This window comes from Canis lupus, chromosome 8 (genome assembly GCF_048164855.1).
Source record: "Canis lupus baileyi chromosome 8, mCanLup2.hap1, whole genome shotgun sequence".
In the NCBI taxonomy this organism is placed as follows: domain Eukaryota; kingdom Metazoa; phylum Chordata; class Mammalia; order Carnivora; family Canidae; genus Canis; species Canis lupus.
The window spans coordinates 39,193,581-39,207,563 of NC_132845.1; the positions used below are offsets into that span (position 1 = coordinate 39,193,581).

General features: G+C 59.7%; 1 protein-coding gene and 1 long non-coding RNA gene across 2 annotated transcripts; both read right to left on the reverse strand.

Annotated features, from left to right (window-relative positions):
- Window positions 1-246: 246 nt before the first annotated feature.
- On the reverse strand, window positions 247-6,883 carry PRSS27 (serine protease 27). The gene is made up of 6 exons (XM_072835406.1): window positions 5,951-6,883; window positions 3,260-3,286; window positions 2,476-2,638; window positions 1,506-1,777; window positions 1,102-1,271; window positions 247-645 (listed from the first exon to the last, which is right to left on the reverse strand). The coding sequence occupies exons 1-6, from the start codon at window positions 6,078-6,080 to the stop codon at window positions 355-357; spliced, it is 1,053 nt and encodes a 350-aa protein (XP_072691507.1). The 5' UTR covers window positions 6,081-6,883; the 3' UTR covers window positions 247-354.
- A 4,479-nt stretch (window positions 6,884-11,362) lies between these two features.
- Window positions 11,363-13,541, reverse strand: LOC140638310 (uncharacterized). Its single transcript, XR_012035402.1, has 2 exons — window positions 12,893-13,541; window positions 11,363-12,332 (listed from the first exon to the last, which is right to left on the reverse strand). It is a non-coding gene; the product is annotated as an uncharacterized lncRNA (long non-coding RNA).
- Between the last annotated feature and the right edge of the window lie 442 nt (window positions 13,542-13,983).

Here is a 13,983-nt window from a genome sequence, read left to right on the forward strand (position 1 = left end):
TTCCCGCTGGCATCTGGTGCTGCCCCCAGGGTGATACTCCTGATGAAGACCATGTTGGCAAAGATCCTGAGGCAGGGAGGGGAGCAGGGAAGCCCCTGTGAGCGGATCTGGGGACGGGTGTCCAGTGCACCTGCTGCAGCTCCCTTCCCGCCCGGGAGCCTCAGCCCCCACCCAGCACTGCAGCAGCACCCCCCGACCTCGTGTGCCTCCCCTCACCTCCCTGAGGCACCACAGGGCAGCCAGCTCTGAGGTCAGGTTTTTATTGGAGCATAAACATAAATAAAAAAACAACTGGGCATTTGACCAGAGAGGACAGGAGCGCTATTTACAAATGTACACCGTGGGTCCCGGGGCTCAGAGGAGGGCCAGGAGGGCCGCGAGGACTGAGAGGAGCATGTGGGCTGCCAGGCGGGGCACAGAGTCCAGGAGGTGCTGCTGGACCTGGGGCCCCCGCTTCTGGCCACCCAACTCGGCCTGTTGGAATTGTAGGTTTGGGATGATGCGATGGATCCAGTCATGGTGGGAGGTGACCCGGATATAGACACCTGGGCGGTTCCGGCGGGCACAGCCCTCGCCCCAGCTGATGACTCCTGCCTGCAACCACAACCGGCCCACCAGGCATACCAGGGGTCCCCCCGAGTCGCCCTGTGGGAGAAGCAGGGGCGCGGTCAGAGCCCCCAGGCCCAGGAGCCAGCCGCTGCAGCACACGGGTATGCGCGCACTCTGGTCCCCGGCCCTCCCCTCAGCTCCTCTGGGAAGGTCCCTGCCCAGGACCCTGAGCCTGGCACCTGCTGGCTGGTCCTTCCTTCTCTGGCAGGGGGAGCCCATTTCCCAGCACCCCCAGAACTGCCTGCCCTGATTCACCTTGGAGGGGCTTGTTCAAAGTTTCTGGCCACGCTGGACCCCTGAACCGACCATCCAGCCTGGGTGGGGCCCAGGAGTCTGATTCCCAACTGCTGGAATGCTGGGCTGTGACGCGGCCCACGGCCCCGCCTGCAGGGGCCTCCTGGTCCCAGCCGGGCTGGCTCCCCCTCCACCTGGGCCCGGCCTGGACGTCAGGAGCCGGGCTCGGCCTTGGGCATGGCCCACGCCAGCCCCTACCTTGCAGGCGTCCTTCTTGCCCTCAGCAAAGCCAGCACACAGCATGTCATCCTTGATGGCTTTGGGCTGGAGGCCAGCCTCGGCGTCCTTGCTGTAGAGCAGGTTACACTTGGGCGTGTCGATGATGGGCACTGCAAGCTTCTGCAGGACCCGTGGGCTGGGCAGGCGGTCTGGGGGCGAGAGACAGCCTGCAGCTCAGCGCCGTCTCAGGGAGGGCCACCGCTCTGCGGCCCACGCCTTACCGTCCCCCGTCTGCTGCTTTCCCACCCACTCCACCCACGAGGAGAGATCCACGTGTGCCAGTATCAGCAGAAAGAGCGCTGGTTTGGAGCAGCCCCTCCCACAGACAGCCCAGAGCCTTCTCCAGACCTGTCCCCCATTCTCTCGTGGTGCCACCCCATTACCTTCCTCACTGGGGCTGCCCCAGCCGGTGACCCAGCAGCTCATGCCCGCCTCAAAGGCCCCCGAAGGGTCAGGCACACACACGGGGAGAATGTAGTTGGTGAAGGTCACAGGCGCCTCCAGCTCCACCAGCGCCACGTCGGCGCTGGAAGCCATGCCCCGGTACAGGGGGTTGCTCTCCACCCGCTTCACGCGGGCGTACACGGCGTGTGGCCCTGGCCTCACCAGCTGCCGCGCCCCAAGCAGGACCTGGTACAGGGAGGTTTCGGAGGTGCTGGCGGGAAAGAGCAGAACTGCTGTGAGACCGCCCCTCTCGGTGGGGACCCAGCAGAGATTGGGGAGACGGAGGGGCCAGGGGTGTTCCTCTGCTACAGTGCCTGGGTGCTCTGCACGCTGTCTTCAAAACAGTAACGTCCAGGGGGACGTGCCGTACGGGGAGAAGCCGAAGCCACTCCCCCTCCTGCCCGATGCCAGCCAGGTGGTCTTGGGCAAGTCGCCCCACAAGTTCTCCGTGACCCAGTGTCAAATGGGGCCAGTAAGTATCTCTAATTGAAGGGGTTGTAAGAGGGGCCACCCACAGGGTGCAGTCGGGGGCCACCCCACCAGCCCTGGGCAAGTGACCCCCCCCTCGGAGCCCACACTTCTGAATTTAAGACTGGAAGTCCTAAAAAATTGCAGCGCTGGGGGGAGGTGAGATCCGCGCTCGGGAAACCCTGAGGGTCCGAGGCCAGCCAGTTCCTGGTTCAGGGGCCTGGGGGCCTGGGTGACCTCAGACAGGGCCAAGAGGAGGAAGGGACATTCTGCGCCAGCCCAAAAGCTCCTCTGGAAGCGGAGGCCCAGGCAGAAGGGGCATGTCCTGGGCCCGAGGTGTGGAGGGGGCAAGGGAGAGGGCAGGCACCCCCCAAGGGGTGCCCCCAGGGCCCGTGGCGCTGTCCGAGGTGCTGGGGCCCCGTGGGAGGGGGGGTGACTCACTTGGAGAAGCAGTGCGCTGCCGTGAGGACCCATCGCTCTGTGAGGAGGCTGCCCCCGCAGAAGTGGCTTCCGTTGCGCTGGATGCTGACCTGCCAGGGCCACTCGCCCTCCAGGGCGTCCCAGCCGCCCACCATCCGGTTCAGCATCCTTGGGCGCCCACACACTAGGGCCGAGGCCAGGAGGCGCTCACTCGGGGCCCTTGCAGCTCCCAACCCCGCACTCTAGCCTCCAGTTTCTCCCCAACCCTGGGTCCTCCCTACCCTTGACCCGCGCTGAGCCCTCGGGCAGGTCAGGGCTGTGGGTGCCGGGTCACAGGCACACCCCTCCGGCCTTGGGAACGTGCCCCTGCCCTTCACCTCTGACCCAGCGACGTCAGACCCGCCTCTCGGTCACGAGACACAGAGAGGGTGCCGGCGAGGCACGTCAGGGAGTTATCCCGGAGCCCAGCAAGCAGGCTCCCGGAGGGGCCCCCCGCACGCAGGTGACCCCAAGGGGTCTGCACTGTTACAGCAGAATGGTCTCCAGTTGTCCTGAGCCTCCTGCAGCCACCGCCCCCTGCCTCCGGGGGCTCCCGTGCCGTCTGCGCTGCAGGGCAGACTTCCCTCCGTCCCCCGTCTTGGCTCTAATGCTGTTGAGCCACAGCCGTTCCTTCCTTTGGGGTTCCCTGTACCCCACCTCTGGCTTCTGGGTCTCACTCCGGGGGATGGTGAGCCTCTGGCCCGTCTTGCAGCCCTCAGACCAGCCCCCTCCTCTGTCCCCCCATCCAAGGGCCCTGGGTGCTTACCGTGTGATACCTCGGCTCCCTGAGCCCCTGGAGGTGAGAAAAAAAAGGTGGTCAGCCAGCTTTGCCAAAGCCTGCCCACCGCTGGCCAGTGTAGGCCTTCCTCTGCTCCGCTCCCAGCCTCCTGAGGACACAAGGACGGTCCCCGCAGGGACCCGGCAGGGAGGGCCCGGGGCGCATCTGCAGGGGCAGACTGCCTGCCGCACAGGAGCCCACTGTGGCCTGCCTCGGGGGCAGGACAGCTTCTCACCCCCAACCCCGTGCTCGTCTGGAAGCTCTGGGCCTGTTTGGGCGCTGTCACCCGACCCTGGAACACGCTGGAGCTGGGATCCGGGAAGAGGCCCCAGAGCTGCTCACACACAGTCTGTTCTCCCTGGAGTCTCACGCAGGCGTCTGTGGTCCCCAGGTCGTGGGGAGAAGCCACCTCCCCCAGCTGAGGGGACAGGCAGCGGGGTCAGAGTAGGGCCCGTCTCCCCGGGATCCATCTCGATGCAGACACAGGGCCTACTCTTGGGCCTCACGAGAACCTCCGCCCCAGCCTCGACACCCCAGCCCAGGGCCAGCAGCACCTGCAGGTCTCCCCGCGCCCCCAGCGCTGTATCTGGGTCACCGGGGGCGAATCTGATCAGAGCTGGGGCGGCTCGGGACAGCTCCTCCCCACCTCAGCCTGACCCCTTTGGAGACCAGAGGGTGTGGCAAGTTCGCTCTTGGACCCCAAGTAACCCGTCCCACAGTGGGGAGAGGTTGCAGGGAGAGGCTGCAGGGCAGGAAGCGGTTGGGCTAGCCCCCGGGGGTTTTTACAAGGACCCCATTCCTCCCTGCTGGACCATGGAGTGGAGGAGGTGGACCCTGGAGGCTGAGCAGGCACAGGCAGGACTGGGCACTCTTCACAGTAGGGGTGCCAGGTGGAAGCCTGGGGGCAGAGTGCTGTCTTCCAGAAGATTCCACACTAACGTTCCCTCGGACTCCTCCCCTCCCTGTGGAGACTTTCCAGGGTCTTCTGGTGCCCCCCGCAGCCAGCCCCCCTCCCCTCACACCCAGGATCGAGCTCACACCCCCGTGGCCTGGTGGGCCCCTCCCCCACCTTGAGTCTGCAAAAGTCCTCAAAGCAGCTGAGTGCAGCTCTGCTTCTCATTCAGGCCAAGCCCTCTGACCCCTGAGCGCTCGCTAATGACACCCCTCTACCTGGGGGCCCTTTCCTCCTGGACTCTGCTGGCCCAAATACTGTAGGTCCTAATCCAGATCAAGGCCTAAGTGAAATGCCACTTCCTCCAAGCAGCCCTCCTTGCTTCTGCTGTCTGTCTAGGAAGCCTGGCTCCTGCTCCTGAGCTCGCCATCCTCCCGCTGGGCCACGCAGAGCTCTGCCCACCTTGCCGTGGAACTGATATCATAGTCTCATCTCACCCGCATTCCACAGGGCTCCCCCCTTCCAGGGGGCCTGAGCCCAGGGATCGTGTAGAGGGACAGAAGAGCTGTGGGGGCGGGCCGGACTGGGGCGGGCACTGTGGAGCGCTAGGCTCTGCGGGGCGGGTGCCCTGTCGGGGGCTGGGTGAGCTGCCCAGGAGTGCCGGGCACCTCGTGTGGGCCCAGGGCCCCCATGCTCCTGCAGCTGGTCAGGGCTCAGCTGGTGGGGAGAGACCCGAGGTTCTAGGAGGTGGGGGTGAGGATGTTCTTGAAGGAGCCCACGACCCCTGCTCCCAGCTGTGAGCCAGAAGCAGGCAGTGACCGACCGGGATTACTCACCCCACTGGGAGCAGTGGCAGCTTACACCCCTGCTGGAGACCGGCTCCCCCCAAAAACCTCACTATCCTTGTGCCAGGAAGCCAGGAGGCAGAAGCCAGGGGGCAAGGGTTGGGGGGCCCTGGGGAGCCCAGGAAGACTGGAACCCCCCCCACTGAAGTGCTGCCCTGGTGTCCTCGGACCCCTGGTAGGAGGTCTGGAGCCCCAGCAGAGTCCAAGCCTGGGGTGACCTGGCCCAGCCCTGGGAGGTGACTTGAGGACAGGGAAGTGAGGTGGCACCAGGCTGGCCAGGCTAGCCCAGGAATGCGGGAGGGTTTCCCTGGCAGGGAGCAGCGCAGCCTGTGGGAAGGGGCCTGGCGGGTGGGGTTCCCCGGCTGCCACCTGCCGACCCTGAGCCAGGACCGAGAGAAGGGAAGGGGACACAGGCTTGCTCCTCCCCACACACCCTCCCTGTCTGGTGGGAGCAGGAGCCTGCTGCACCCGCAGCTCCCCACTCCCAGGTGAGCCTCCCCTGGCCCAGCAGAGGGTGACCCAAGGCTTCGAAGCCCAGGGGCCCCAAGTTCAGATCCTGTACATTGCAGCCCGTGTCTGTAACTGGGGACAGGAAGAGACTGAGGTGGGAGGAAGCAGAAGCCCCAAGCCCAGAGCTTGGCCCCTGAGCACCAAAGACGAGGTAGGAGTCAGGGGAAGGAGAGCCCCCCATGCTTCTGCCTGAGTCCTGGGACCTGCGCCCCCAGCCCCGTCCTCCCTTCTGCGGGTCACAGCCCCAGGAGTGAACCTCAGAGCCTTCCCACCTGCTCCGCAGGGCCCCCGTGGGCCAGGGCAGGAAAGGGAGCCTGTGCGGCAGCTAAAGGCCTGTCCAGGGAGTGGGGAATTTGGCTGGAGCTCCGGGCAGGTCAGAGGGCGCCCCTCTGCCCGGAGGGGGACCGGCTTTCTGCATTGTCCAGTACTCACCAAACCCCAGCAGCAGCAGGAGCAGGGCCAGGGCTGGCAGGTGCCGCATGGTCTCGGCCTGGCTGGGGCACCGGTTGGGGGGCAGTGAGCGGGAGGCCGGTGAGCACCAGCTCCAGGCACACGGCTCCATGAAGTGGGGTTTTATGCTGGAGGTGAGTGTCGGCTCGGCTATGCCACCCGACCTGTCGGCCAGGCCTGCCCAGGTCCTCTCAGCCGGAAGGAGGTGCCCCAGAACCCAAACTTCTCCATGACCTGTCCCTGAACCTCGAGGCACCAGATCCCTCACCCCAAAATACCGACGGGTTGTGGGGCCGGCTGTGCCTGCCCCATTTGGGTGCGTGTGGCCTGGGATTCCCCGAGTCCCGACCAGACATCCCCCCGCCCCGCTGGCCCCAGGCCCCGCCTAAGCCGACCGCAGCCTGCCCGCCGGACCCTCCGTTTCATTCATTCGTTCACTGGTTCATTCATTGATTTATTGAGCATCCACTCCTACGCGGGCATCCGTGGACAGCTCGGTGCGGCCTGCGGCTTAGCTGCTAAGGGCAGGAGAGGTCCAGCGCCCCCTCCCGGGGCTGCACCCTCCTCCCGCGCGGCGGGCGGGGGGCTTCCCGGCATCCGCGGGCCGGGCCGGCGGGCGGGGCGGAAGCGGGTTCTGGGAAGGCCGGGCCGGGAGGAGCGTCCGGGGCGCCCCTGCCTTGGGCGCGGCGGGCCGGGCTCCTGGACGTGCGGCCGCGGCGGAAGCGGCTCCGGAGGAAGTTATTTGGAGCAAGGGGCTGACGTCAGAGCCGGGCTCGGGGCGGGGTGCGGTGGGCGCCGGGCGGCAGGCCGCGTCTGCCTCAGTTTCCCCGCCTGCGGTGCGGGGGGCGGTGCGCGGACCGGGAGCGGGTGCGGGGAGCGCTGGGTGTGCTGCGGCCCCGCCGCCACCCCGCAGTACCCAGTCCCCGGCCCGTCCGCGGGGCGCCGCTGGTCGACGCGGGCCTGCCCCCTGGTGGCCGCGGGCTGCGGGGCGCAGAGTCTCTCCCCGGGACCTCCCCTCCCCGCGGAGGGTGCGGGCCGTCGCCCCCCTGCTCATCCCCCCACCCCCCGGCGCTCGGCTTCCTGAGCACGCGCGGTGCCCACACTTCCAGCCGCAGCCCCCGGCGTGGAGGCGGCCACGAGGCACACTTTAAAGGGAAAAACGGGATCCCTGGGTGGCTCAGCGGTTCAGCGCCTGCCTTCGGCCCAGGGTGTGATCCTGGGGACCCGGAATCGAGTCCCACGTCGGGCTCCCTGCGTGGAGCCTGCTTCTCCCTCCGCCTGTGTCTCTGCCTCTCTCATGAATAAATAAATAAAATATTTTTAAAAAATAAAGGGAAAAACGTCTAAACTGTGGAAAGTGTTTCCAAATGAGAACCAATCTGACTAATAGGCTTTGCTGAGAAGTAGATGCAAATGGAAGCCGCGGCGGGAGGGGCCAGAGCTCGCTCGGGGTCAGCAGGTGGAGCAGGAATGCGGTCTGGCGGGCGCAGCTCCTCCTCCCGGTGGCGGGCGGGCTGCCGGCGGCTCAGCGGGGCTCGGCTTCGGCTCTTCCCCCTGACTTGGTGACTTCACCGTGGCCAGGATGTTACAAGAGGAAAATCCTAAATACAGGAGAAGCATTAAAGTGTTAATGGGCTACGTTACATGTATAGTTGCAAACACAAGAAACCAAACAAAATAAAAACTAGTCTGGCAAGGAGAATTCAGTAGTATGATAATGATGAAAACGTTTTAACTTTTGTAACAACAGCAGCAGCCACATCCTCCAACTCCCAAAAGAAAAGGCAGCAGAAAGTTCAGCAGACAAGCTGGGAGCGTGTCTGTCATTAGATGGATTTCCTTCAAAAGCAGGCGGACGGGAAACCGGCCTTGATTCATGGAACAGGAGGGATGTTCAGGGGACCTTTGGTGAGCTGGTGGGACCCGGTCCATGGAAGCTTTCTGTGATGCTCCAGTTGAAGGAAGAGAGGCAGGTGCTGACGGTGGTGGTGACGGTGGTCCTGCTCACGCCCAGGACGCTCTGCCTCTCCCAGCAGTGCGCCACCTTCCCAAGTCCCCAGGATGAGTCATGCTCCAGGACTGTGGCCGCCAGCTAGAATCTCTCCCCTAAGGAACCTGGTGGGAGGGCCAGAGCTCCTTTTCTGCCCCATTCAGATAAACCGTCCCAGGAGAGGACATAAAGTGGCCCGTGTGTCCTGGCCCTGGGATGGGTCCAGGCAGGTCAGCTGGCCTCCACGTGGCCACAGGATAGAGTTTGTTAACAGAAAGGAGGAAGAGGGAAAGATGTTGATGAGTAAGAAGCACACTCTCAGTAAGCGGGAGACATTAAAATAAAGACATTTTTGGAAAAAAAAAAAAAGACATTTTCAGGCACATCTCGGTAGCCCCCACACACTGTTCTTGGGAAGCCCGGACGAAGGATGTGCCCTTCGGGAGGAGTGCACCAAGCAGTGGGGAAATGTGGGCCGAGGAACACAGAGCCGAATCACAGAAGAGTGGTGAGGGGAACCTCTAGGATGCCGGAGAAGGGGTGTGCCGGGGTGACCGCTGTGCCCCACGCAGAGGGCAGGCAGGCCTCACAGGGACACCGGGACACAAGCAACAGGCAGGCCGACATCGTTACCATCGTGCCCTCTGTCACTGCAGTCTTTTCTCACTGATGAGCCTACCGGAGGATGTGCTCCACCTGGAAACGGAGGCAGAGGAAGACATGGGACCCGGGCAGGGTGTACAAGCCGAGAGAAAGGCAAACGGGATTCCAAGGATGACAGTGAAGGGATGTCCCAGACAGGAGGAAGACGGGCATCCCAAGGAGGGATGCAGCCAACAAGGAGAAGTGGGGACTTAGTCGCTAATGGGATTGACCTTGCAGGGCTTTGGAAAGTGAAGGTAGGTGCAAACAAAAATGAACACCCCCAACAAAAGCAGTCATTAACTTCAGGGGGCGGGGGTCAAGTTAAGAGAGGAAGCAGACCTAAGAAGTAGGCTGCGAGGCCCACCCAGGGCCCCCAAAGCCTCATTCCATGCTGCCATCAGCCCACCTCGAGCTCCAGGATCTTGTCAACTAAACCAAATTCAGGTGCGGTGGAGCCTTCAGGGATGCGGCTGCTCCCACTCTGAGGACCTGCGAACCTGAGTTCACCTGGCACCCAACACCCCTGGCGAGCCAGGGGCAGCACAACCGTCGTCCACCAGCACACATAGCAGTCGCTGGTCGACGTCTGAAATCCAGCGGGCATGTGCTGCTCCCTTCTCCGCCAGGGAGCAGGGAGTGTGGCTTGTCCGGAGTCCCTGGCAGTGGTGCTCCGTGACCCTCCGTGCCACCCTCCAGGCCGTGGGCTCCAGTTTCCGAATCATCCGTCCTCCTTAGGAATGGTCCCTGTCCATAGTGGAATAGCTTCCTCTGCTAACCTTTCTTACCTGTAGAAAGTGAGGAATCGGGGCACCTGGATGGCCGCGTCAGTTGGGCGTTTGTACATCTGCCTTCAGCTCAGGTCATGATCCGTGAGCCCTGGGATGGAGCCACGTGTTGGGCTCCCTGCTCAGCGGGGAAGACTGCTTCTCTGTCTCCCTCTGCCTGCCCACCCTGCTTGTGCGCTCTTTTTCTCTAAAATAATACATAAAATCTTTTTTTTTAAACTGTGCACCAAAAAAAAAAACTGTACCTGTAATTTATCTCTCACCCAAATAAGACTTAAAACCAATAATTAGTTTTTTATTTTTTTAAAAAAAGTATATTTATTTATTTTTGAGAGAGCATGGGAGAGGGACAGAAGGAGAAGCAGACTCCCCCGCTGAGCCAGGAGCCAGACATGGGGCTCGATCCCAGGACCCCTGGATCATGACCTGAGCTGAAGGCAGACGCTTACCAGACTGAGCCACTTGGGCACCCCAACCGTTAGTTTTTAAAAGCCACTTGAGGACATTGGCCAGTCTGACCTTTGGCATTTGTTGTCCTTGTTAGGTCTTGGTTGACTGAAACACCGAATACAAAATACGCTCCGCTTGTCTCTCACAATGCTTGGGATCGTTCTCAGGCCATTCTGCCCTTCTGCACTCTGATACGTGGTGCTCAGATGCCGCCACAGAACCGTTATTCTGAGCAGGCAGGCATCCAACGAATCACAGCATGTCAACAAAAGACCAAAGCCTCAATGGTCAAATGTGGTCTTTTAAGAGCTTGTGGGATTTTCTTCAGGAGGGGGGGTGTTGTTGAGAAAGTCTAATAAGGGAAATGGCACACAACTGGGTGAGCAGAAAAGTTGCTGTCAGGACGAGGCCAGACATCCTGTGACCTGTCATCTGTGTCCACCACATGATTGTCAGGATTTTCTCAGAATCCATAAACAAGGGCATCGTTTTCTTTGTTATCTCTACAAAACCTACTCAGGGACAGAACAACCAGACCTGCTGATCTGCTAATGAATTTGCCTCGAAAAATGTGTAAAATAGATTCACCTTTGCTAGACCGTATCGTCTGTTTACCCTTTCTCTTTTTATAAATATTTATTTATCTACTTATTTATTCTTCCAGCTTCATTGAAGTATAATTAGCAAATAAGAATTGCATATATTTACAGTGTACAACGTGGCTTCGTATATGTATACATTGTGACATGATTACCACAATTAAGCTAATTAACACATCCATCACCACCTGTAGTAACTTTGTGTGTTGTGAGAACACTTGAGGTGTATGTAATCTCTTAGCAAACTTCAAGTACACAATGCACTATTATTAACTACGGTGAAGGAGCTCTATATTAGATCCCTAGAACTTATTAATCTTATAACCAGAAGCTTGTACTCTTTAACCAACGTCTCCCCATTTCCCCCACCCCATAGCCCCAGCAACTACCACTATGCTCCTGTGACCTTTTCAGATTTCACATATAAGTGAGGTCATACAGTCTTTCTGTATCTGTGATCTTTCTGTATAAAGTGTGTATATCCTAACAAATACACACAAATGCATCTTATTTCAATGCCACTTCAAATCAGTGGGGAATGAAATGATTATCCCGTAAACACCATTGAAAAAAAAATCAGCGAATATACAATATCTCTGTACTTTCCATCATTCACAAAAATGGTTTTAAACCCTAAGGTACAAATACATTGGAAAAAATATAGAAGTGTTTAGAACCCTGGAATGCACAAACCGAATGCCAATGCCATAAAGATGAAAATATTTAAATGTAGGGGATCCTGGGTGGCTCAGCATTTTAGTGCCTGCCTTCAGCCCAGGGCGTGATCCTGGAGTCCCAGGATTGAGTCCCGCATCAGGCTCCCTCCATGGAGCCTGCTTCTCCCTCTGCTTCTGTGTGTGTGTGTGTGTGCGTGTGTCTCTCATGAATAAATAAATAAAATCTTAAAAAAAATAATATTTAAATGTAAATGCTATTCAAAGTTTTATTTTTTGAATTTGTCCTATGGAATGATATTGAGTCATACATTCAACTAGACAACAAATTTGGGTAAAATTTTTTAAAAAGTGTGTAAATGAGAGATAGAGAGTATCTGTGTGTTAGATGAGAGTTTGGGGCATAAGGGGAGGGGTACCAGATATGGAGTCAGGAGCCTTCAGCCATACTGTGTGCAGTCTTCCTTTCTGGTGGGAGCACAGAAGGAAGGTGGGATATACATCTGAAAAGTTAAGTGTCACTGCAGACGTGGAGTTCATGTCTGGAGAATAATGGGGAACACATCCTGACCCCTCTCTGTCGGGACTGGCTCCTTGACCCCATAGCCCACCTTCCTACTCAGCCTCAGCAGCCATCTTCCACACCCACGCCCACCTCACCCCCACCAGGCCCAGCCTCTCTGTTCTAGCCCAGTCTCCTAGGCCCTCTACAAACACTGGCCTTTGCCAGGGCAAGTTTGTCAGCCCAGGAGCTCCACCCTCTTCCTTCTTTTGACAACTTCCCTCTGCCTACAAGCCCCACTTGTCCGGGCTGGGTGACAGCTTCCTTACCTCCTCCAGAAAGAATGAGTCACCCCTTGGCACTTTGATCTGTGTTTTTCAATGCACTTATCACACTCATAGTAATTATCTGTTTATTATTTCTTGCCCCATTAGTGAACTCCCTGGGGTCATGCATTGTGGCTCACCCTCATCTCTGCAGCCCTATACCTCCTCAGGTCCACCACAGTGAGTACTGAACAAAGTCCTGAATGCACAGGCAGGTCTCCTGGTGTCTGTTCATTTCCTCTCCTCAGCGTGTCCTCCGTATGGGCCTGATTCTCATCCAAAAGCAAAGTTTGCATTATATCACCCCAATTCAAAATCCTTTCCTGGCTGACATTCACCAGGGAAACTCCTTCGAGTGTTGGCATTCAAGGCCTTGCCCATGTGCAGTGAAGGCTGTTAGGACAGTTAGAGAAAGGTCAGGTGAGAGTCACAGTCAGGGCCAGGGTTAGGCAAGCTGACCTTAAGTAAACTGACAGCCCAGGGTAGCACATAATTTCCTCTCTCCCTTCTTCAAACATACACTGAGCAGCATGGTCAGGACCTGCATTGGGCCTTAATAAAGATGAGGCTGATTCCGTTCCTATGCTGGTCCCAAAGAAGCCCGGACCCTTATTTTCTTGAATGTCCACCCTGGCCACTGTCTGACCCAAGTGATGTGCTGGGGACTGCTTAAGCAGCAGCTCTGGGGAGTGGGGTGGGGTGGGGTGATTGCCAGAATCCACCAATTTTTATAATGAAAATTGATAAGGGTCCCTGGATGGCTCCGTCAGTTAAGTGTCGGCCTTCGGCTCAGGTCATGATCTCTGGGATCCTGGGATCGAACCCCGCATCGGGCTTCCTGCTCAGCGAGGGGTCTGCTTCTCCTTCTGCCTCCTCTCCCACTCATGCTCACTCTCTCAAACAAATAAATAAAATCTTAAAAGAAAAAAAAAAGTTGATAAAAAGGAAACCACCTTTAGAATGCAGTCAGGACGCCAGCAGGAGGCGCTCTTAGCCCCGTTTCTCCGGAAGAGCCGCCCCAGCAGGGAGAGTCACACCTGGCAGGTGGACGCTCCTTTACTACCGCAGCGGGAGGAAGCTTTCCTCCTGTCGCGGCAACGGCACAGCCAATGGGAGACTGCCACAGCCCAGCCAATGAGAAGCCCCCGTACTTAGACCTCCCGGCTTCCTCCAATGGCCTGAGAGTTTACAACAGCAGGGTGCTCGCGGCCCCACCCACGGCCTAACCTGGCGGCGTGAGCGGCGGGAACCGTCGCGTCCTCGCTGCGCTCGAGCTGCCACCACGGGCACTGGCTGTAGGGTCGGAAGTCAGGTCCCCCGGCCCGCGGTGCGGACGCGACACGTACGGAAACGTCAACAACAGGTCGCAGTGAAGGCAGCACAAGGCTTAGGAAGAGCGGTTTTATTCGCTGTTTTTAAAGTGCTCAATCCCGAGAGGACGGAAGTGTTTTCAGTTACGGCTTTTAAAGACCCTGAACAGGGGGCGGCCAGCTCAGCGGACGCTGCGTGTCTCGGGGGGCGCGCCCTCCTCTGCCTGCCGCCCCACGCGTGGCGGCGCCGCGCGCACACCCCCGCCCGGCAGCCTCTGCGGCCGGAAGTCGGCCGGCGGCTTCCCGGCACGCCCCGCGCGGTGGGCGCACTTCCGCCGGCGGTGTCCTGAGTCCCGCTGCGTCCGTGCGGAGGGCCGGGCGGGCCGAGGGGCCGCCTTCTCGCCCCGTGGCCGACCGCGCGGGGCATGGCCGCCGCCGGGCCGCGCTTTCTGCCGCTTTTCTTCCTTGCTGGCGGGTGGTGCTCCCCGCCGCCGGCCGCGCCCGCCTGCCGCTTGTCTCGCCCCGGGAGAGCCCGGTCTTGGAAGAGTTGAGGCGGGAGGAGGTGGGGTGCGGGCGGAGGCGTGGAGGTTCGGGGCCCCTGTGAGAGGGCTTCCGGATGCGGGCTTTATTAGGATTGGGGAGGCTCGGCTACACAGCTGAGGATTGTTAGGCACGTGGTTCGGGATCTGCGGTCCCGGTAAGGTGACGGTCTTGGCCTTGGAGCTGCAGTTGGA

Bases quoted from the DNA above. Each gene is read 5' to 3' on its own strand.
- PRSS27 (XM_072835406.1), bottom strand. From the start codon at position 6,080: ATGGAGCCGTGTGCCTGGAGCTGGTGCTCACCGGCCTCCCGCTCACTG. The intron at 2,639-3,259 runs GTAAGCACCCAG...CCTCGGCCCTAG, and splicing joins GGGAGCCGAGGTATCACACG to TGTGTGGGCGCCCAAGGATG. The intron at 1,778-2,475 runs GTGAGTCACCCC...CTTTCCCGCCAG, and splicing joins GCAGCGCACTGCTTCTCCAA to CACCTCCGAAACCTCCCTGT.